The following is a 17,267-nucleotide window of genomic DNA, read 5'->3' on the forward strand; positions in this document are numbered from 1 at the left end:
TAACATCCACATGAGTCATGTGACTGAGAGCGGCTCTGAGGGCTGGACTCCTCACAGCATCTGCATGAGCGCCTTATCTAGACTGCAGTGTAAAACAACCACACAGTTACTCAAATTAATAGTACAGATTCCCATATGAGATAACTTCACATCATCTCCCAGTGGCCTCACTACTGGGGTGGGGGGGGGACTGGACCCCTCATATAGATACTGATACAGCTGTGCACCAGTAACTCACAGAAAGATATAGGTTCTCAACAGCACATTCTTAAAAACACAGCTTTACAGTCATTTTAGACTCTTCTACACTTCTGGTTATCATTTTGGACACATTTAAAACTTCTGAATTAGTCATTTTAGTAATATACTATTGTTAGCTGATTTATATTTATTATTATTATTATTAGTAGTAGTAGTAGTAGTAGTAGTAGTATTGTTGTTGTTGTTGTTGTTGTTGTTATGGATTTTTGTCCGCTAACTTGTCCCACAGTTTTTGGGATATCTAGTCTGTTCCAACTTTGAAATGTTCGGTCTGATTGGGCCGAGCTTTTTGATCATTCAGTTTTCATACAATCATCACTAAACAATGGGGATTTTTTCCCCATAGGAATGAATGGGGGCCAAAGGTTTGTGTACCCAGCTTAAATCATGATGATACAAGTCCATTAGAAACACCCAATTAGCCAAGTGAGAGACAGCACCACCCCCCACCCCTCCAAAGGGCACCCACCTAGGACATGGTTGCAATGACCTAGCAACATCTTAGCAACCACCTGGAATACCATAGCATCCACCTAGCAATACCCTAGCAACCACATGGGATAACGCAGCAGCTGCTTAGCAATGTATCCCAGCAACTACTTGGGATACCATAGCAACCATTAACAGCACCTTAGCAACCACCTGAGGTACCAAAGCAACCACCTAGTAACACCTAAGCAAGCATTTGGGATACCACAGAAATGACCTAGCTACACCCTAGCAACCACCTGGGATCCCATAGCAACTGTCTGGCAATATCCTAACAACCACCTAGCAACACCTTAGCAACCATTTGAGATACCATCAGAGAACTTGTAGAGAGGAGAATTACCACTCTGCAATGTCTTCTGGTTTTCTCACATGCTAGAGGGCGCTCCTGAGTGAATCCAAAATGAATGGGGTGCGAGCATTTGGAGCATTTGAGCAAAATCATAGTTTATAAATGCTTAAACATTTTTAATGTAAAAGAATGCGATCGCTGCCTGAACACAGAACAACATAAAACATTTTAACACTGCTGTTATATTTTTAAGAGCTTTTAAACTCGAGTTATAGGAGTTTAAAACTGCACCCCATATATATATATATATATATATATATATATATATATATATATATATATATGTCCATGACGTCAGTGAGCGCGAACAGCCAATGAGCTGCTCCGCACGCCAATCAATCAGCACTCAGTAGCAGTAATGCCCGCCTCCTGCTGCCCAAAACCTGTTTGCTGTAGAATAAAGGAAACATACAGGTAAGATTTCTTTGCTTTTTTAGTGAAATCCATCCTTCTACTGTCTACAATTAAATTAATTAATTTAAAATTATTAATTTAAAAAATTAAAGGAAAGTTCTGGTTCAGTGATTAGAAACTATTTTAACTTTTCGTTTTTAGCCGTTGAGCCCCATTTACTCTCATTCATTGAGGACTCACTCGTGGGCGCCCTCTGCTGTTTAGCAGTCCTGTTTTTGATATAACGGGAGGAATAGGGAGGGGCCAGGCTCCTCATAAACCGGCTCTGATACCCTCACAACCACCTAGCAACACACTGGCAACCACCTAGTAAACCACAGCAACTCTCTAGCAATACCCTAGCAGCCACTTGGGATACCATAGCAACTGCCTAGCAACATCGCAGCGATGCAGCCACGCAAGCTGATTGGTTGAGAAGCGATCTAACCGTGCTGTTATTTCACCATGACATCGCGGGTTTTTCACAAACACTGTATCACTGCACCGAGACGCCGTTGCTAAGCAACGACTTTGACAGCTGTGGGAGACGCTCAAGCCGTTTGACGTTTTCACTTCTTACTTTGCCACAAACAGAAAATGGACACTTTTAAGATCACATTTAACCGACAGCCGATTTGGTCAGACTCTGAAGATGAGACTACACTAAACTCCCAAACTGTCAGTTGGTCTGTGTGGAGCTGGAGAACGAACTGCCGGCTGTGCAGCGAGTGGGCGGAGCTCGTTACTCTGACGTAGCAACAAGCTGCTTGTTAAGGAACTATAATTTGGTGAAGGAACTGCGAACATTAAAACATATTAAACGCCGCGTTCACGACCCAGTTTATTAATTTATTACTTTATTTATTTAACTGTTGTGTAAAAGCGATAGAACACTCGAGGAGTGTGTTATCATGAATAACATCACAGCTGTGATGATCTACGGCGACCAAATCACAGCCGTGATGTTATTTCGCGATAACACACTCACTCTCGTGTTCTGTTGCTTAAATATCATATACATATTTAAAAATGCATAAAAATAGTTGTTTATTTCCTTGCTTAATGTACATGCTTACGATACTTCACATACAATATTTATTTTCTGCATGTATTTTATCAAAACATGTATGTTGCACAACAGGGATTGAGAATCTACGTGGGCGGTGATGTGTTAGGACAAATAAATATGACATAAAATTATTGCTATCGAAATAGGCGTTATAACATAAACATTTAGGTTGATGTTAGATGCTTGTGAGGGTAGATGCATGCCTTTGGAGTATTAACTTGTACATGGGCATGTATTTTTCATGTGTAAGATACCTTTCAAATACATTATTTCATTCAAAAAATGATTCCAAACACTGATAGGCCATTTTCATACATTTTCAAATATATTCAATACATATTTTTTCTTTTCCATATAGGAAGACGTAACAATAGCAAGCAAATCCAGGAAATTACATTGTCATTTTATTATTCATTGAAAGTAATTGTCGCATGGTGGGGTTAAGGCTGAATGTTACATATATGAATATTGTGACTGCAGTTTAAATTGTGCTTATTTTCTATAAATTAAGGTCCAGGTCTGTTTTTTTTTTTCTGCTTTGAGGCCTGGACGCTGAATATAGTGCACCAGACTGCCAGTTAGTTGCAGTTGTGTTGTCATGTACACAGCACTTTTTTCAGTTTTTGGTCGCTTCTGGTCTAAGTGGTCTACAGGCGGTTCACCATTTTTAGATAAAGACAGCTCATCTTTCAGACCAAGCAGAGTTTTTTCCTTTAGCCAATAAGTTCCTAGTTACACCACAGACATCTTTATATCTAGGGTAAATGCATTTGAATTTGAGGTGGGCCTATCACTGCTAGCGGACCTCATGTCGCATGGCCCAAATCAACTCAGAGACTCAAGACCATCCACCACAAACGAATAGTCCTTGAATATGTGCAGAAATATGTATAAATGACAAAATAAAATGAAATAAATGAGGACATGTTATTTTCTCAGGCCCCTCATCTTATAGTTCCCCTCATCTATAGAGTCCAGAATTTTACATACATCTAGGCTAAAGACATGCAAAATCAAATTTTCACAACTCCACACTTTTCACATTGCCATGAATTTCTTTTGGCAGGTCAGTTAGGTTCACATCAGAAGTCATTTTAAAACACAGTCGATTGGAGAGATTCATTTCAGCTTTAATGCACTACATCAAATTTTCAGTGGGTCTGAAGTTAATGTATACCAAACAAAGTGAGGCTTTTAGTCAAAAGAACATCCTCCCAACTGTGAAGCATGGGGGTGGCAGCATTGTGGCATCATGAGGAAGGAAGACTGTCTACAAATACTGAAGCAACACCTCAAGACGGAAAGTTAAAAAAAAGTTCAAACGTGGTTACAACTAGGCCTTCCAGCAGAACAGTGACTCTAAGCATTCCTCCAAAAGTGAGAGTACTGGAGTGGCCAACCCAAAGCCCTGACCCGAATCCCATAGAAAATTTGTGGACTGAGCTGAGTTACACCAGTTCTGTCAGAAGGAATGGGCAAAAAATGTAGTAAATTATTGAGCGATGCTTGTGGAAGGCTACCCCAAGCATTAGATTCAAATTAAACAATTAATAGGCAATGCCACCAAATGCTAACAAAGTGTATGAAAACTGAAACAAATCGCGTTATGTTAAACATTTTACAAAGAGGGCAAAAAAATTCTTTAAAGGAGAATGATATGTTCAAATTTTCTACAAAATTAAGATGTAAACAAGGTCATTCAGAGTGGCTTGATGTGAGATGTTCTAGAGAAACTTACCAAATCAGAACTGTTCACAGTGGTGGTGATAGGAACCAGATGTCTGGAGTGTTTAATCCCTCTAAAAGCTCCCTCACAGGAAATTTTAGAATCCACAAAAAATGAAAATCCAGAGAGGTCCATGCAGGCAAAACAGTACCCAAAGAAAAATTATCCACCCAGATTTACGATTATTATACTATTATAAACACCACATATATGGGAGAAGACATATGTAGGTTCAATTGTCATTTTGGATAGTAAATAATATGGTTATAATTGTGTTGAAGACATTGTGACCCCTGGTTCCCATCACAACCACTGTAAAGACATCTGAGACAGCAAGTTTCTCTAGAATGTACAATTTCACATCAGACCACTCAGAAAGACTTCATCAGTTGAAATCCTTATAGTTAACTTTAACTTAAAGTTTACCAATGTTTAAATGGTTAAAAAAACGTCCAAATACTTTTTGGAGCCACTGTATATCAGCATTAAGACTCACAGAGACTGACTGTGAGAAAACAGCAAGCAAGTAAATAAAAAACTAAGTACATTATAATCAGAGTTCATGTTTATTCCACGTTTTACATAACGATTATGATATAAACAAGTTATTACAATTTCAGAAAAGTTTGTTTAGATCGAAATCTATAAATTACCTCCAACCGTTAATGCAAATCCACTAGCTGAAAACCACATTTAAAATAAGAGCACTTCTCCACAATTCAGGGGAAATCCCACCACTTTTCTAAATGTCTGCTTAATCAAATGGTTAAGTCGCAAACGAGAGATCAAGAGTGGTTTGACATTAAATGCTTGACTGTAGAGAAACTCACCAAGTCCTACTTTTACAGTGGTGGTGATCGGCACAAGACGTCTGAAGTGTCTAATGTCTTGAACTTACCATACAGAAAGTTATTACACACAATGGTTATGAATGTGCTGCCTGAAGCGTGAGACATTGTTTTACAGTAGTTTTGATAAGGTTTAGCATGAAATCTATTTTTTGAAACCCATTCATGGTAGAGAGGTACATGCAAGGCATAATAGTGGCCAAACATTTTTAGATTTACCACCAATTTATCATCATCAACATTCCTATCACCACCACTGTAATGATACGAGCAAGTTTCTCTACAATTTCAGATCAAACCACTTTGAATATATTTTACTTAAAATAGTGAGTGGAATTCCCCTTTAAAGCATTTCTCAAGCATTGTGCATGAAAAATATTATAGAATATGCTTATATGTTTCATGAGGTAGTAAAATGTTATTTTATTAATTTAATGCCAGCATTTGGCAAAATGTGTGCAAGACCTTTAACAGGCAAAAATGACAGAAATATTTGATAAAACAAAAGCAGAATATAACAGAAAATCAAAAAAATCCAACACATCAGTGGATAGGAAGGTGCTTTTTAATATCAGGAGGCTGTGCAATAAAAATAACCCCCATTAAGCAGCACATTGTACAGCAACTGTATCATTACCTTCAAAGTAGTATCACTGCCTTTCTTTATTCTGTAGTGTCCATCCTTTAACAAGCTATGAAATGTAACAAGACATACTACATTTCTAAAATTAGATATTTACATGAACGTAATACCTCAAGAAAACACTGTTACACATTAACAGTAAGAATTAGTAATGTTCCATGTTAAATATGGAGACGTTTTAGCTAACGAAGCACACCTCCAAGGTGTAAAAGCCTTTCAAATATTCCATTCAAATCAAATTAAATGTTTAAAACTAAATAAATAAACTAAACTAAATAAATATCAGCTTCTAAGAGACAACATAAACAGCTGAGGCCAGTATATTAGCAACAAAACACCAATGAGAGGTTTTCTAAAGTGAAGTTAGTTTTGTTTTCTGCATGTTAATTATTCGAGCCTCCAAACTACATTGCATAGATTACTTTAGCTCACAATTACAGAACTGTGCATACTAATTTGTTCTGAACAGAAAGTGATGTTTTAAAAGCCAGCTTAGAGGGCTTTAAAACATTGTGGTTAATTTTCTCCATGGTTCAGCAAGTTGCAGTTGTTCTGGCAGACAGCCTGAGGTGTCACCCCAGTGTTTCGCAGTGTTCCGCTAAGTGATCTCATGAATATTTCACACCTTCTCAAAGTCCAGCAGCAAAAACAAAAAAGTAGAACTGAGCATCAAAACATTGTTAAGCTGAGTGAGCGGGTCATCTTTTTCCCAGCATGTACAGACAGTCTGTTGCAGCTGCGTCCAGTGGTGCAAGAAGCAGTGTCATGGGCGTTCTCCTGTGCAGCTACTGTGGCCAGCTGGACTTCCTTCAGCTCCCTAAATAATCACAGAATCAAAGTGAGCAGAGGTCCACAGTAAATCAAAATGTATAATTCAACAATAAAATGAGGCCCGTCACAATCATGACATTCTAGCTTTACCATATTAAAAAATTAACAATTGTCTGTTGTTGTTTGTTGTTTGCAATAATTGAAGTACAATGTTGTATAAAGTGGTCAGTGTGGTTGACCGAGTGTATTGTTTCCCAAATATCAGTACTTGGTACCTCACAACCGAAGACAGAATTGAAGATCAAATAAACAAACATTACTCGCTGCTGCCCTCTAAAGGTGTTACAGCACCGGTCCAAAGTCATTGCACTTTTTCAAATCACTAATTCAGTCAATTAAGCAATAGTTTAAATTTAGCAAACTTTCGAAAAATGAAATATCACACTTAGTATTGTATATTGTGAAAATTTTATCACTTACTTCAGCAAAAGTGCATTTTTGAATTTCTCCGCATTCAGAAGCTCCTGCAGTGAGTCTACGCTCAGTTTGGAGGTGGATAAGAGAACAGGGTGTTTGGTGAGGGCTGATGCCGATGGTCTGCAGGCTGGATCAGGGTGTATCATCAGCTGCAATAAACAGAAATCAAATAGCCACTTGTTAGTTGTGTGCATACTGACCAAATGATAAACGTATAAACACTCATGTCTAGCAAAGAGAACCTTAAGACAACAAACCTTCAGCAAATGTTGAAAATCTGGCGAGATCACTTGAGGTATGTACGGGAGCTGCCCTCTGCGTATGGTGTGCCACACTTCCCCATTCTTCGGCAGTGCTTTTGCACCCGAGGCACTCACCGCTGTGAGTGCCAGGGCAAAAATGTCTGCCTTAGGTAGATTCCCATAGTCCTGAAAGACCGGCACGTTAGGTACTTCAAATGACACCAATAGGCTACCTTAAAATGGTCAATGACAACAAATAAGAGCCATAAGGTTTGAGCATTTACCTCCTGCAGGATCTCATTTGCTAAAAATCTGCTGTCACCCTCTTCCACTCTTGGACTGCTTGCATGGGTTACATGGCCAAGATCCCCTGAGGGAGAAAAAGATTCAATATTAGACAATAATAATCACAATACATTATATTTACAGTGCTCCAACAAATTTACAGGAAGATCAAAACAGCTAGATTGTGATAGAAAATGCAGGTACTAATTGGGTGGTGGATCATTCTCAGCACTGTGTGTAGTGTTACTGCAGCGCTGAGAATGATCCACCACCCAAATAGTACCTGCTCTGTGAGGGTCCATGGAGGTCCTGACCACTGAAAAACAGGGTAAAAGGGGGCTAACAAAGTATGCAGAGAAACAGATGGACTACAGTCTGTAACTGTAGAACTACAAAGTGCACCTATATAGTAAGTGGAGCTGATAAAATGGACAATGAGCGTAGAAACAATGAGGTGGTCATAATGTTGTGCCTGATCGGTGTATATATACTATAATAGTAAGTTTTGTCCCATGTCCAGGTAAAAGATCTGTTATTTTGTTATTGCTTTAATCGAGCTGCTGGAATTAAGATCTAATTACATTAGTACACCCAGGTTCCTTAAAAAAACTGGCAGAAATTCTGTTACACACCTATTTTGTACACAACGTCTGCATCTGATCCATCACCATCCACATGTATAGCATGGCCCACTGTTCTTCGAGATATAAATATATTACCTGTGAATAGAAAGGACAAAATACAATAAGTTACACATCATGATAGTGTTTTATTCTGACAAACAGACAAACCACATCTATAAAACTTACTTGGTTTGATATCCATATGAACAAGTGAAGCAGAATGGATGTACTTCAGACCCCGGGAGACTTGCAGAAGCAGATCCTTTAGGCGAACTTCAGAGAGAAGCTTTAGCCTTTTCTCGTTCTCTGTGATAAGGTCTGAGAGCGTGCCACCATTACAGAACTCATTCTGTATCAGCATGTGCTCATCCTCTGACCACGCAGAGTAATATCTCACCACATGGGGGTGCTGTCCCAACACTGCATGAGCATACACCTCCCGCAAAGCAGTCTGCCTGTTTGAAGAACCACATAATAATCAACCCATTAGTTTCTGTTGATCAAAGTTACAGGAATAGTTCAGTCAACAATGCTAATGAAGTGAATGAAACTGTATAGCTACCAATTAGCATCACGTCACTGGCATCATGACAACTACCTTCCTTTCATCATAAGCCATGATAGCATGTTTGGTCAAACTATTCCTTCAAAGGTGCAGTGTGTAAGATGCAGGGGGATCTATTAGCAGAAATGGAATATAATATATACTAAACCATGTTTTCATAAGTGTATAATCACCTGTAACACCTGTAAGAATGAGCCTTTCATATGTACATAGGTACTGGGTCTGCCATGTTGCGCCACCATGTTTCCACTGTAGCCCAGAACAGGCAAAAGCACAAGAAAGCAAAGAAAGGTGAATCCTCAAAGAAGCGAAACCAGGTTCTACTACACGCTTGAAGAGGGAGGGGTGTGGGAGGGGTATGCCGTTAAATGCATTCTGCAACCTGACCACTAGGTGTCACAAAATCTTACACACTGCACCATTAATGATTATGACATACAGCAGGTATTACAGTTAGTAACTTGTTAAAAAATTGTGACGATTGTCAAGCTTTTAAATGCTGAAAAATGACATCTGCCAAAAATAAATCTTCCTGCTATGCCAGGTATATAATTTTAGTAACTGAGAATCACTTAAATCTTACTTACTCTTCCACAGAACCTGCCAAGGGCTTCTTGGAGCGCTTGATGGCGTAAATACACCCATCAAGTCTTTTCACACACTTGAAAACAGCTCCAAACTCTCCAGAGCCAATCTGCTCCAGCTCATGGAATTCAGATGCATAGCGAGACAAGTAACACCCAACAACAGTCTTTCTCTGCCAAAGATAAAGAAGAGTTTGTTAATGTAGTGGGATACAAAAATTGCCTAACAATAAAGGGGGGAACCACTGTTTTTTAATTAATAATTAAATCATTAAGATGTAAACTATAATTCAAAGTGGTTTAATGTGAAATGCTCCAGTATAGAGGAACAGAACGAGTCAGAATCGTTTACAGCGGTGGTGACAGGAACTACACACTTAAAAAAGACAGCTCTTGAACACTCAAAGGATCCTTTGCATGATGAAAGGGTTCTTTGCATGGTGAAATGGTTGTTCAGACTGATAGAGAATGTGTTGTAGATAGTTCTATGTAGAATCTTTTTGAAAAGGGTTCTATATAGCATCAAAAAGTGTTCTCCTATTGTTACAATGTCAAGCTTGTCAACAGAAGAGCCCAACGTTTTTCTAACACACCCTTACGGAACCACCTTTTTAGGAGTGTAGACTCTAGTTTTATAGAGAACCTTGTACCAAAAAGGGCTCTTCTATTGTTATATCACATCACATTTGGTGCTAAATCTTCAAAAAAGATTCTATATAGAACCATAAACAACACGTTCTCTATCAATCTGAATAACCATTTCACCATGCAAAGAACCATTTAAGCATGAAATGGTTCTCTATAGAAGTCATAGTTCTAAATAGAACCATTCTGTTTATGAAAGAACTCTTGAAGAACTATCATTTACACTCTTGAAAATGATGGATCTTCAAGGGTTTTTTGGCAAAGTAAATGGTTCTACATAAAGCCATGAGCACTCAAAGAACCTTTTGCATGATTAAAGAATTCTTTTCAGACTGATAATGAATGTGTTGTAGATAGTTCTATGTAGAATCTTTTTGAAAAGGTTTCTATATAGCATCAGAAAGGGTTCTCCTATTGTCACAATGCCAAGCTTGTCAACAGAAGAACCCAATGTCTTTGCTAAAACACCCTTAAAGAACCACTTTTATTTAGGAGTGTAGACATCCAAAATGTTTAATGCCTCTAAAAGCTCCCTTACAGAAATTTTCTACATGTAATGGTTATGAAAATGCTGCCTGATGTCTCAGACATTGTTTTCAATAGTTTTGAGGGAAGGTTTTAGCCTAAAATCTATTTTATTAAAATCCATTTACAGTGGCGAGGTACATGCAGGGCATTATAAATCAAATAGAATAGCAGAATAAACTTTTTTTTTCAGATCTGTCACTATTTTTCCATTATTAAAATTACATATAAAAACTGAGAAGACACGTGTGGGTTCACTGGTCACTTTAGAATAATACAAGAATAATAATGGTGCATCGCTGTTGTCAGAAGAAAACCTTGTATCTCCATTGTTGATGTTTTTCAGCTTTTGACGTAATTTGAAAATGCCTGTTACCCTTTATATTGTGTGTAAATTTTATGATGAACAGATTAAAAGAAACGACCCCGAATGGCTTGGAAAAACGTCTGGTTCCATTGACTTACAATAAGAGTAAAGTATGTTCTTTCCTTCTCCTGTAAAGTTAGCATTTTGGAGATGCGAGGTTTTCTTCCGACAACAGCGATATATGTATGGTATAGACATCACTACCCCTGGTTCCTATCATCATCACTGCAAAAAAATGTGATTGGTTAAATGGCTTTACAGTGCGTTGTCGCATCAGACCACTCAGAATGACTTTGCTTGCATCCCAGCAACTGAATTATGCAGAAATGTTTCAAATACAAACAATATTCGTGTAACTCATTTACCTTTAATGGGGGGATGAATTCCTCTTCAAATTCTGCTTCACTTGAGTCCTCAAATAAGCTGTAAAGGACAAAAAACACATTTGAACAATCATGCGGTCAGAGGAGGAACATTGGGCCTAAGAGCTCAGAGATCATGTGATGTGAGTTTTACTCATGTGTGTCTGGCTTAGTTCCTTGATTCAGACGAAAATAACAGACTCAAGAAACCTTTAAAATAGCCTGTTTAACACCTAGTCTGTGTTTTCATATAATTAAGCAATGCAATATTGTTGTTTACAGACACAAGCCTGGGCCTGTGGCTGCTGGTGCTGTGTGGTACTGATCAAATTTCTCAGATCATGTTTAATGTTGCATTAAAAAATACATGAGGTCATGTTCCTAAGAACTGCTAATGAATACTATAAGAATGTCTTACAGACAGATTAACTGGACCTATTATCCAAGCAGAAACCATACAGGACTCACGCTTTTACATGTTTGTATGTATTTTGGTCCATTGCAAACAATTTAAAGTGAAGGACATGCAGTAATCTATGTCATCATCTATCAATACCCCTAAAACTAAACATCTATATCGTTGTGTGATACCAATACCAGCATATAGACAATATATCACCCAACACCAAAACTGTCCACATTCAGGGCCACCACACCACACACTTACAAAAAGCGTTCTTTAGTAAAGAGAGTGGCTCTATTTAGATCTATATGGAACAATTTTATACTTAAGTTGTTTGTTGCATGGTGAAATGGTTCCTCAGACTGATGGAGAATGTGTTGTGCATGGTTCTGTACAGGGCTGGGCAATATTACAGTATATATTGTTGTGATAGGTTAAATTAATTCGCAATATAATATGCTTTTCTGAACATATTGTAGATATTGTCCGTACTTGTAGTTTAACTGGATTTAGTGCAACACAGTATCCAAAATACTGAATAAAAATGTAGCACTGCTGATTATTTTTTCGCTGTTTCAACTAATCAGGTGTATGAAAACATTAAATATCGCAACGTATAGTGTACCGTTAAAACTTCCTCGAGTATATTACATTTATACTACATTTATACATTCATATATCACCTCGATATTAGATTTTTGCCATATCGTCCAGCTCTAGTTTTATAGAGAACCTTTTTGAAAATGTTTCTATATTGTACCAAAAAGGGCTCTTCTATTGTTACATCACATTTGGTGCTTTTCAAAAATATTCTATAAAGAACCATAAACAACACGTTCTCTATCAATCTGAATAACCATTTCACCATGCAAAGAACCATTTAAGCATGAAATGGTTCTCTATAGAAGTCATAGTTCTAAATAGAACCATTCTGTTTACAAAAGAACTCCTGAAGAACTATCATTTACACTCTTGAAAATGATGGTTCTTCAAAGGTTCTTTGGCAAAGTAAATGGTTCTACATAGAGCCATGAGCACTCAAAGAACCTTTTGCATGATTAATGGGTTTTTGCATCATGAAATCGTTTTCAGATTGATGGAGAATGTGCTGTAGATGGTTCTATATAGAACCCTTTTGAAAAGGAATCTATATAGCACCAAAAAGGGTCCTTCTATTGTTATGATATCAAGTTTTTCGGTGCTATATAGAACCCTTCTAAAAAAGATTCTATATAAAACCATCTGTAGCACATTTATGCACATTTTCCATCAATCTGAAGAAATCTTTCATGACGTAAAGAATCCTTTAATCATGCAAAAGGTTCTTTGAGTGCTCATGGCTCTGTATAGAACCATTTACTTTGCCAAAGAACCCTTGAAGAACCATCATTTTTTAAGAGTGTGTAGTGTAGTTTTCAACAGGCTATTCTGTAAAAGTCTGCCTCCACATAAGCCGTTGTCTTACTCATTCCCGTAGGCTCTCTTGCAGTTGTTCCTCTTGGAGGTCTCCTTCTGGACGAGCAGTGAGTCGGGGGTGAATGGGTTTATATTGATCAGTGGAGCTCGTCTCCTCTTCAGCTCTGATTTAAGTGGACGAGCTGAGGTGGCTGAAGTCTGAAGGCCTCCTCTCTTAGACTGGAGTTCGAACACGAGGCGCTAAGGAGAGAAAATAAGATACACACTTAAAAACATGGTTCTTCAAGGATTCTTTGGTAAAGGCAGCAGTTCTATTTAGAACCTTCATCTTCATTTTCCTGACCCACTTGATCCAGCAAGGTTGCAATAGGGAAAGCAGAGAAGCCCAGACGACCCTCTGGGGGATCTTGGCTGCTCCCAGGCCAACTTGAAGATATAATCCCTCCAGCGGCTCCTAGGACGACCTTGGGGTCTCATCCCAGTCGGCCGTGCCTGGTAAACCTCCAACAGGAGGCGGCCAGAGGGCATCCTAATCAGATGCCCAAAGCACCTCAGCTGGCTCCTCTCAATGTGGAGGAGTAGCAGCTTTGCTTTAAGCTCCTCTCCCCTTACCATCCTTCTCCAGGAGAAAACCCGAAACCATGAGTTCGGTATAGAACCATTTGCATGCTTAAATGGTTCTTTGCATGGTGAAACTGTTCTTCAGATAGATGGAGAATATGCTGTATGTGGTTCTATACAGAATCTTTTTGAAAATGACTCTATGTCGCACCAAAAAGGGTTCTTCTATCGGTACAGTGTCAGGCTTGTAACTATACACTCTTTAAAAAGACGGCTCTTCAAAGTTTATTTTCATGGTGAAATGGTCCTGTAGATTTATGGAGAATGTACTGTATATGGTTCTATTTAGAACCTTTTGAAAATTATTGTATTTAGCATATACAACAAATTCTCCGTTTATTTAAAGAACAAATCCACCATGCAAAGAACCATTTATGCATGAAATGCTGCACTAAAGAACCCTTAAAAAACATATTTTTTAACAGTGTAGAAAAATTGGCGCTTTCTAGAACCATTTTTAAAAAGGTTCTACATAGAACCATCTACAAAATATTCTGCATTAAACTGAAGAATCATTTCACTATGCAAAAACAACACTAAAACCGGTTCTGCTATTGTTATGATGTCAAGCTTGCAACAAAAGAAGAACCCTTTTTGGTGCAATATAGAACCATTTTCAAAAAGGTTCGATATAGAACACTGTAAAAGAATGTGTTCCGGTGCTATCTAGAACCATTTTTCAAAAAAAGGTTCTACACAGAACCATAAACAACATATTCTCCATCAAACTGAAGAACCATTTCACTATGCAAATATAGCACCAAAATGGGGTTCTGCTATTGTTATAATGTCAAGCTTGCAACAAAAGAAGAACCCTTTTTGGTGCAATATAGAACCATTTTTAAAAAGGTTCGATACAGAACAGTTTAGAAGAATGTGTTTTGGTGCTATCTAGAACCATTTTTAAAAAGGTTCTACACAGAACCATCTACAATATATTCTCCATTAACCAGTTCGTTATGCAAAAACAGAACCAAAAGGGGTTCTGCTATTGTTATGACGTCAAGCTTACAAGAAAAAAGAACCCTTTTTGGTGCAGTATAGAACCATACACAACAAATTCTCCATCACTCTGAAGAACCATTTCACCATGCAAAGACCTGTTTAAGCATAGAAGTGGTTCTATACAGAATTCATGGTTTTAAACAGAACTACTGCCTTTACTAAAGAACCCTTGAAGAACCATCTTTTTATGTATGTGTGACGTATTACCATGTAACACAACAACAGAAGATGTATATGCAGATTATAACATGTTTATAACATTGTAATTACCCTGCTAGACGACGATCTCGTACTGTTTTGCGGTCTTGTCTTTCTTAAGCTCTTGAGGGAAGTGGGACAGTGCAGTGCAGGAGAGGCTGGTGGTCTCTGGCTGGGACTGACAGGAATTCGGCACAGCTTGGTGGGCGTGCGCTCCGTCACACATGGCGCTTTTGTGTAGAGCAGAAACGGCTCCGCTTCTTCTGAGACTCTGTAGCTCTCACAGTGTTCGCGGTTCGGGTCGCTGCAGTCCCGACAGGTTGTGTCAAAGACTCTTCCTCTCCGTCCTCTTCATCACTGCAGCCGAAGTCCAACCGCTGGCGAATCCGTCTCATCCTTGTTACGTGTGTGAAAATGTAAAGTGTCTCTGCCGTGACTGTGACTCTGCTGTGCACCGTAACTCTTTAAACCGTTTAGCAGAGAAACGGACACTTTTTAACGGCTTGACCGCTTCTAACGCCCCGGCCACAGTCACTGGGTAATCATCGGCTGAACGAGCCAATCAGAGCGAGCTCTCTGAATTCGACACGTGGGCGGGAGTGTTTAAATAGGCTGATCCTGGGGGCGGGACTGTGTACGTCATCACCACGCCCTAATGGGATGTTGATTGTCCTTGTAGGCAAAATGAGAAAGATTTATTCATTTGTTTTTTAATGTATCATACGACGGTTTTAGAGTCACTGATAATAAAAATAAAAATAGTAGACTTCGAGAATAAAGTCGTAATAATTCGAGAAAAAAAAAGTCCTAATATTTCGAGAAAAAGTCGTAATAATTCGAGAAAAAAGCCATAATATTTCGAGAAAAAAGTCATAATATTTCGAGAAAAAGTCGTAATAATTCGAGAAAAAAGCCATAATATTTCGAGAAAAAAGTCGTTTTATTTCAAGAAAAAAGTTGTAATATTTGGAGGTTAAAGTGGGCTAACTGTAGGGGGCTGCCATAACGTGTTGGGGTCTCGGTTGCTGTTCTGGCGCCGGAGCTCCACTCACTCCTGTCTCTCTGTGGATCATTTTGATCATCATTCTCACTGTCTGTGAAACTTCATGCCCTCTTTGAATGGTGTGGAGATGTAGCCCCGATAGCCATGTAGACGACCCTGCCTGAGATTCTCCTTCAACAACGCAGACAGACAGTTTCCTCCGAGTCCGTCTGGCTCTTTATTTTAGATAAACAGTTTCCTGCTCAGCCGTTTCTTCGACTCATAAAATAATACATAATCACGTTTTATTATTGAATTGTGTATTACATGTGTTATTAGGTCATACCAGTTTATCATATACCTACCTGTTTAAGGTATGAGTGCATGCTTAATGTGCTGTTTTGACTATCTTTTATACCTCATAACACTGCAAGTACTACTGAATAATAATAATAATAATAATAATAATAATAATAATAATAACTGTCCTAGGCTTACAGTCATAAAAAAGACAACAAAAACTTCAGAACTGTGTGCTTCAATACATTGTGTTTCTTCACTACTCTAAAAACTTCTCCACAATGAATCTCTGTATAAAAGTCTTAAGTACATCTTTGTCTTCGTCTCTTTACCTTTTTATTATCGTGTCTTGACATGTCTGAGACGTGCCTCTTCATGTTCATACTAAATCATGTCTAGGTGTTTTTTGGTAAATTTCTGACCAGCATTTTGTTTAGATGCATGGAAAGGGTCATTGTAGGTCATCTGGTCATCTGTGAAGCAGCACTGCTGTGTCTGATCCATTCAGACCAGCGCAACACACACTAACACACCACCACCACGTCAGTGTTACTGCAGTGCTGAGAATGAGCCACCACCCAAATAGTACCTGTTCTGTGAGGGTCCATGGGGGTCCCGATCACTGAAGAACAGGGTAAAAGGGGGCTAACAAAGTATGCAGAGAAACAGATGGACTACAGTCTGTAACTGTAGAACTACAAAGTGCACCTATATAGTAAGTGGAGCTGATAAAATGGACAATGAGCGTAGAAACAAGGAGGTGGTCATAATGTTATGCCTGATGGGTGTATATCCACTTGGTGTGGGATTCTTAGGATTGGGGCTTAGGATAAAGATTTTCTGTCTAAGACTGTGAACATGGCTGGGAAAATCATACATAAACTACAAAGACTATTATAGATGTATTTGTCTTTCAGTTGGAAGAAACCTCAGCAAATTGTGGGGAACTCTGATTAATTTACATTGATTACTGGTATTTCTAAAGGCTGTATGCATTTTTTGCCTTATGTTATTTATGCTGTCCAACCTGCTGAAGCCAACGACAAACTTCCAGAAACTCCAGGATTCTATATTCATACTAAATTTCAGTGCATTCTTAAAGACAAGAAACTACT

At 38.4% G+C, this 17,267-nt stretch overlaps 1 protein-coding gene across 1 annotated transcript; it reads right to left on the bottom strand.

Annotated features, from left to right (window-relative positions):
- Positions 1-6,450: 6,450 nt before the first annotated feature.
- Positions 6,451-15,265, bottom strand: LOC118818667 (wee1-like protein kinase). The gene is made up of 10 exons (XM_036585955.1): positions 15,155-15,265; positions 13,096-13,286; positions 11,231-11,288; positions 9,332-9,501; positions 8,366-8,634; positions 8,189-8,275; positions 7,556-7,641; positions 7,287-7,457; positions 7,033-7,178; positions 6,451-6,598 (listed from the first exon to the last, which is right to left on the bottom strand). Exons 1-10 carry the CDS (start codon positions 15,263-15,265, stop codon positions 6,451-6,453), a joined length of 1,437 nt encoding a protein of 478 aa, XP_036441848.1.
- Positions 15,266-17,267: the final 2,002 nt, after the last annotated feature.

This window comes from Colossoma macropomum, unplaced genomic scaffold (genome assembly GCF_904425465.1).
Source record: "Colossoma macropomum unplaced genomic scaffold, Colossoma_macropomum, whole genome shotgun sequence".
In the NCBI taxonomy this organism is placed as follows: Eukaryota; Metazoa; Chordata; class Actinopteri; order Characiformes; family Serrasalmidae; genus Colossoma; species Colossoma macropomum.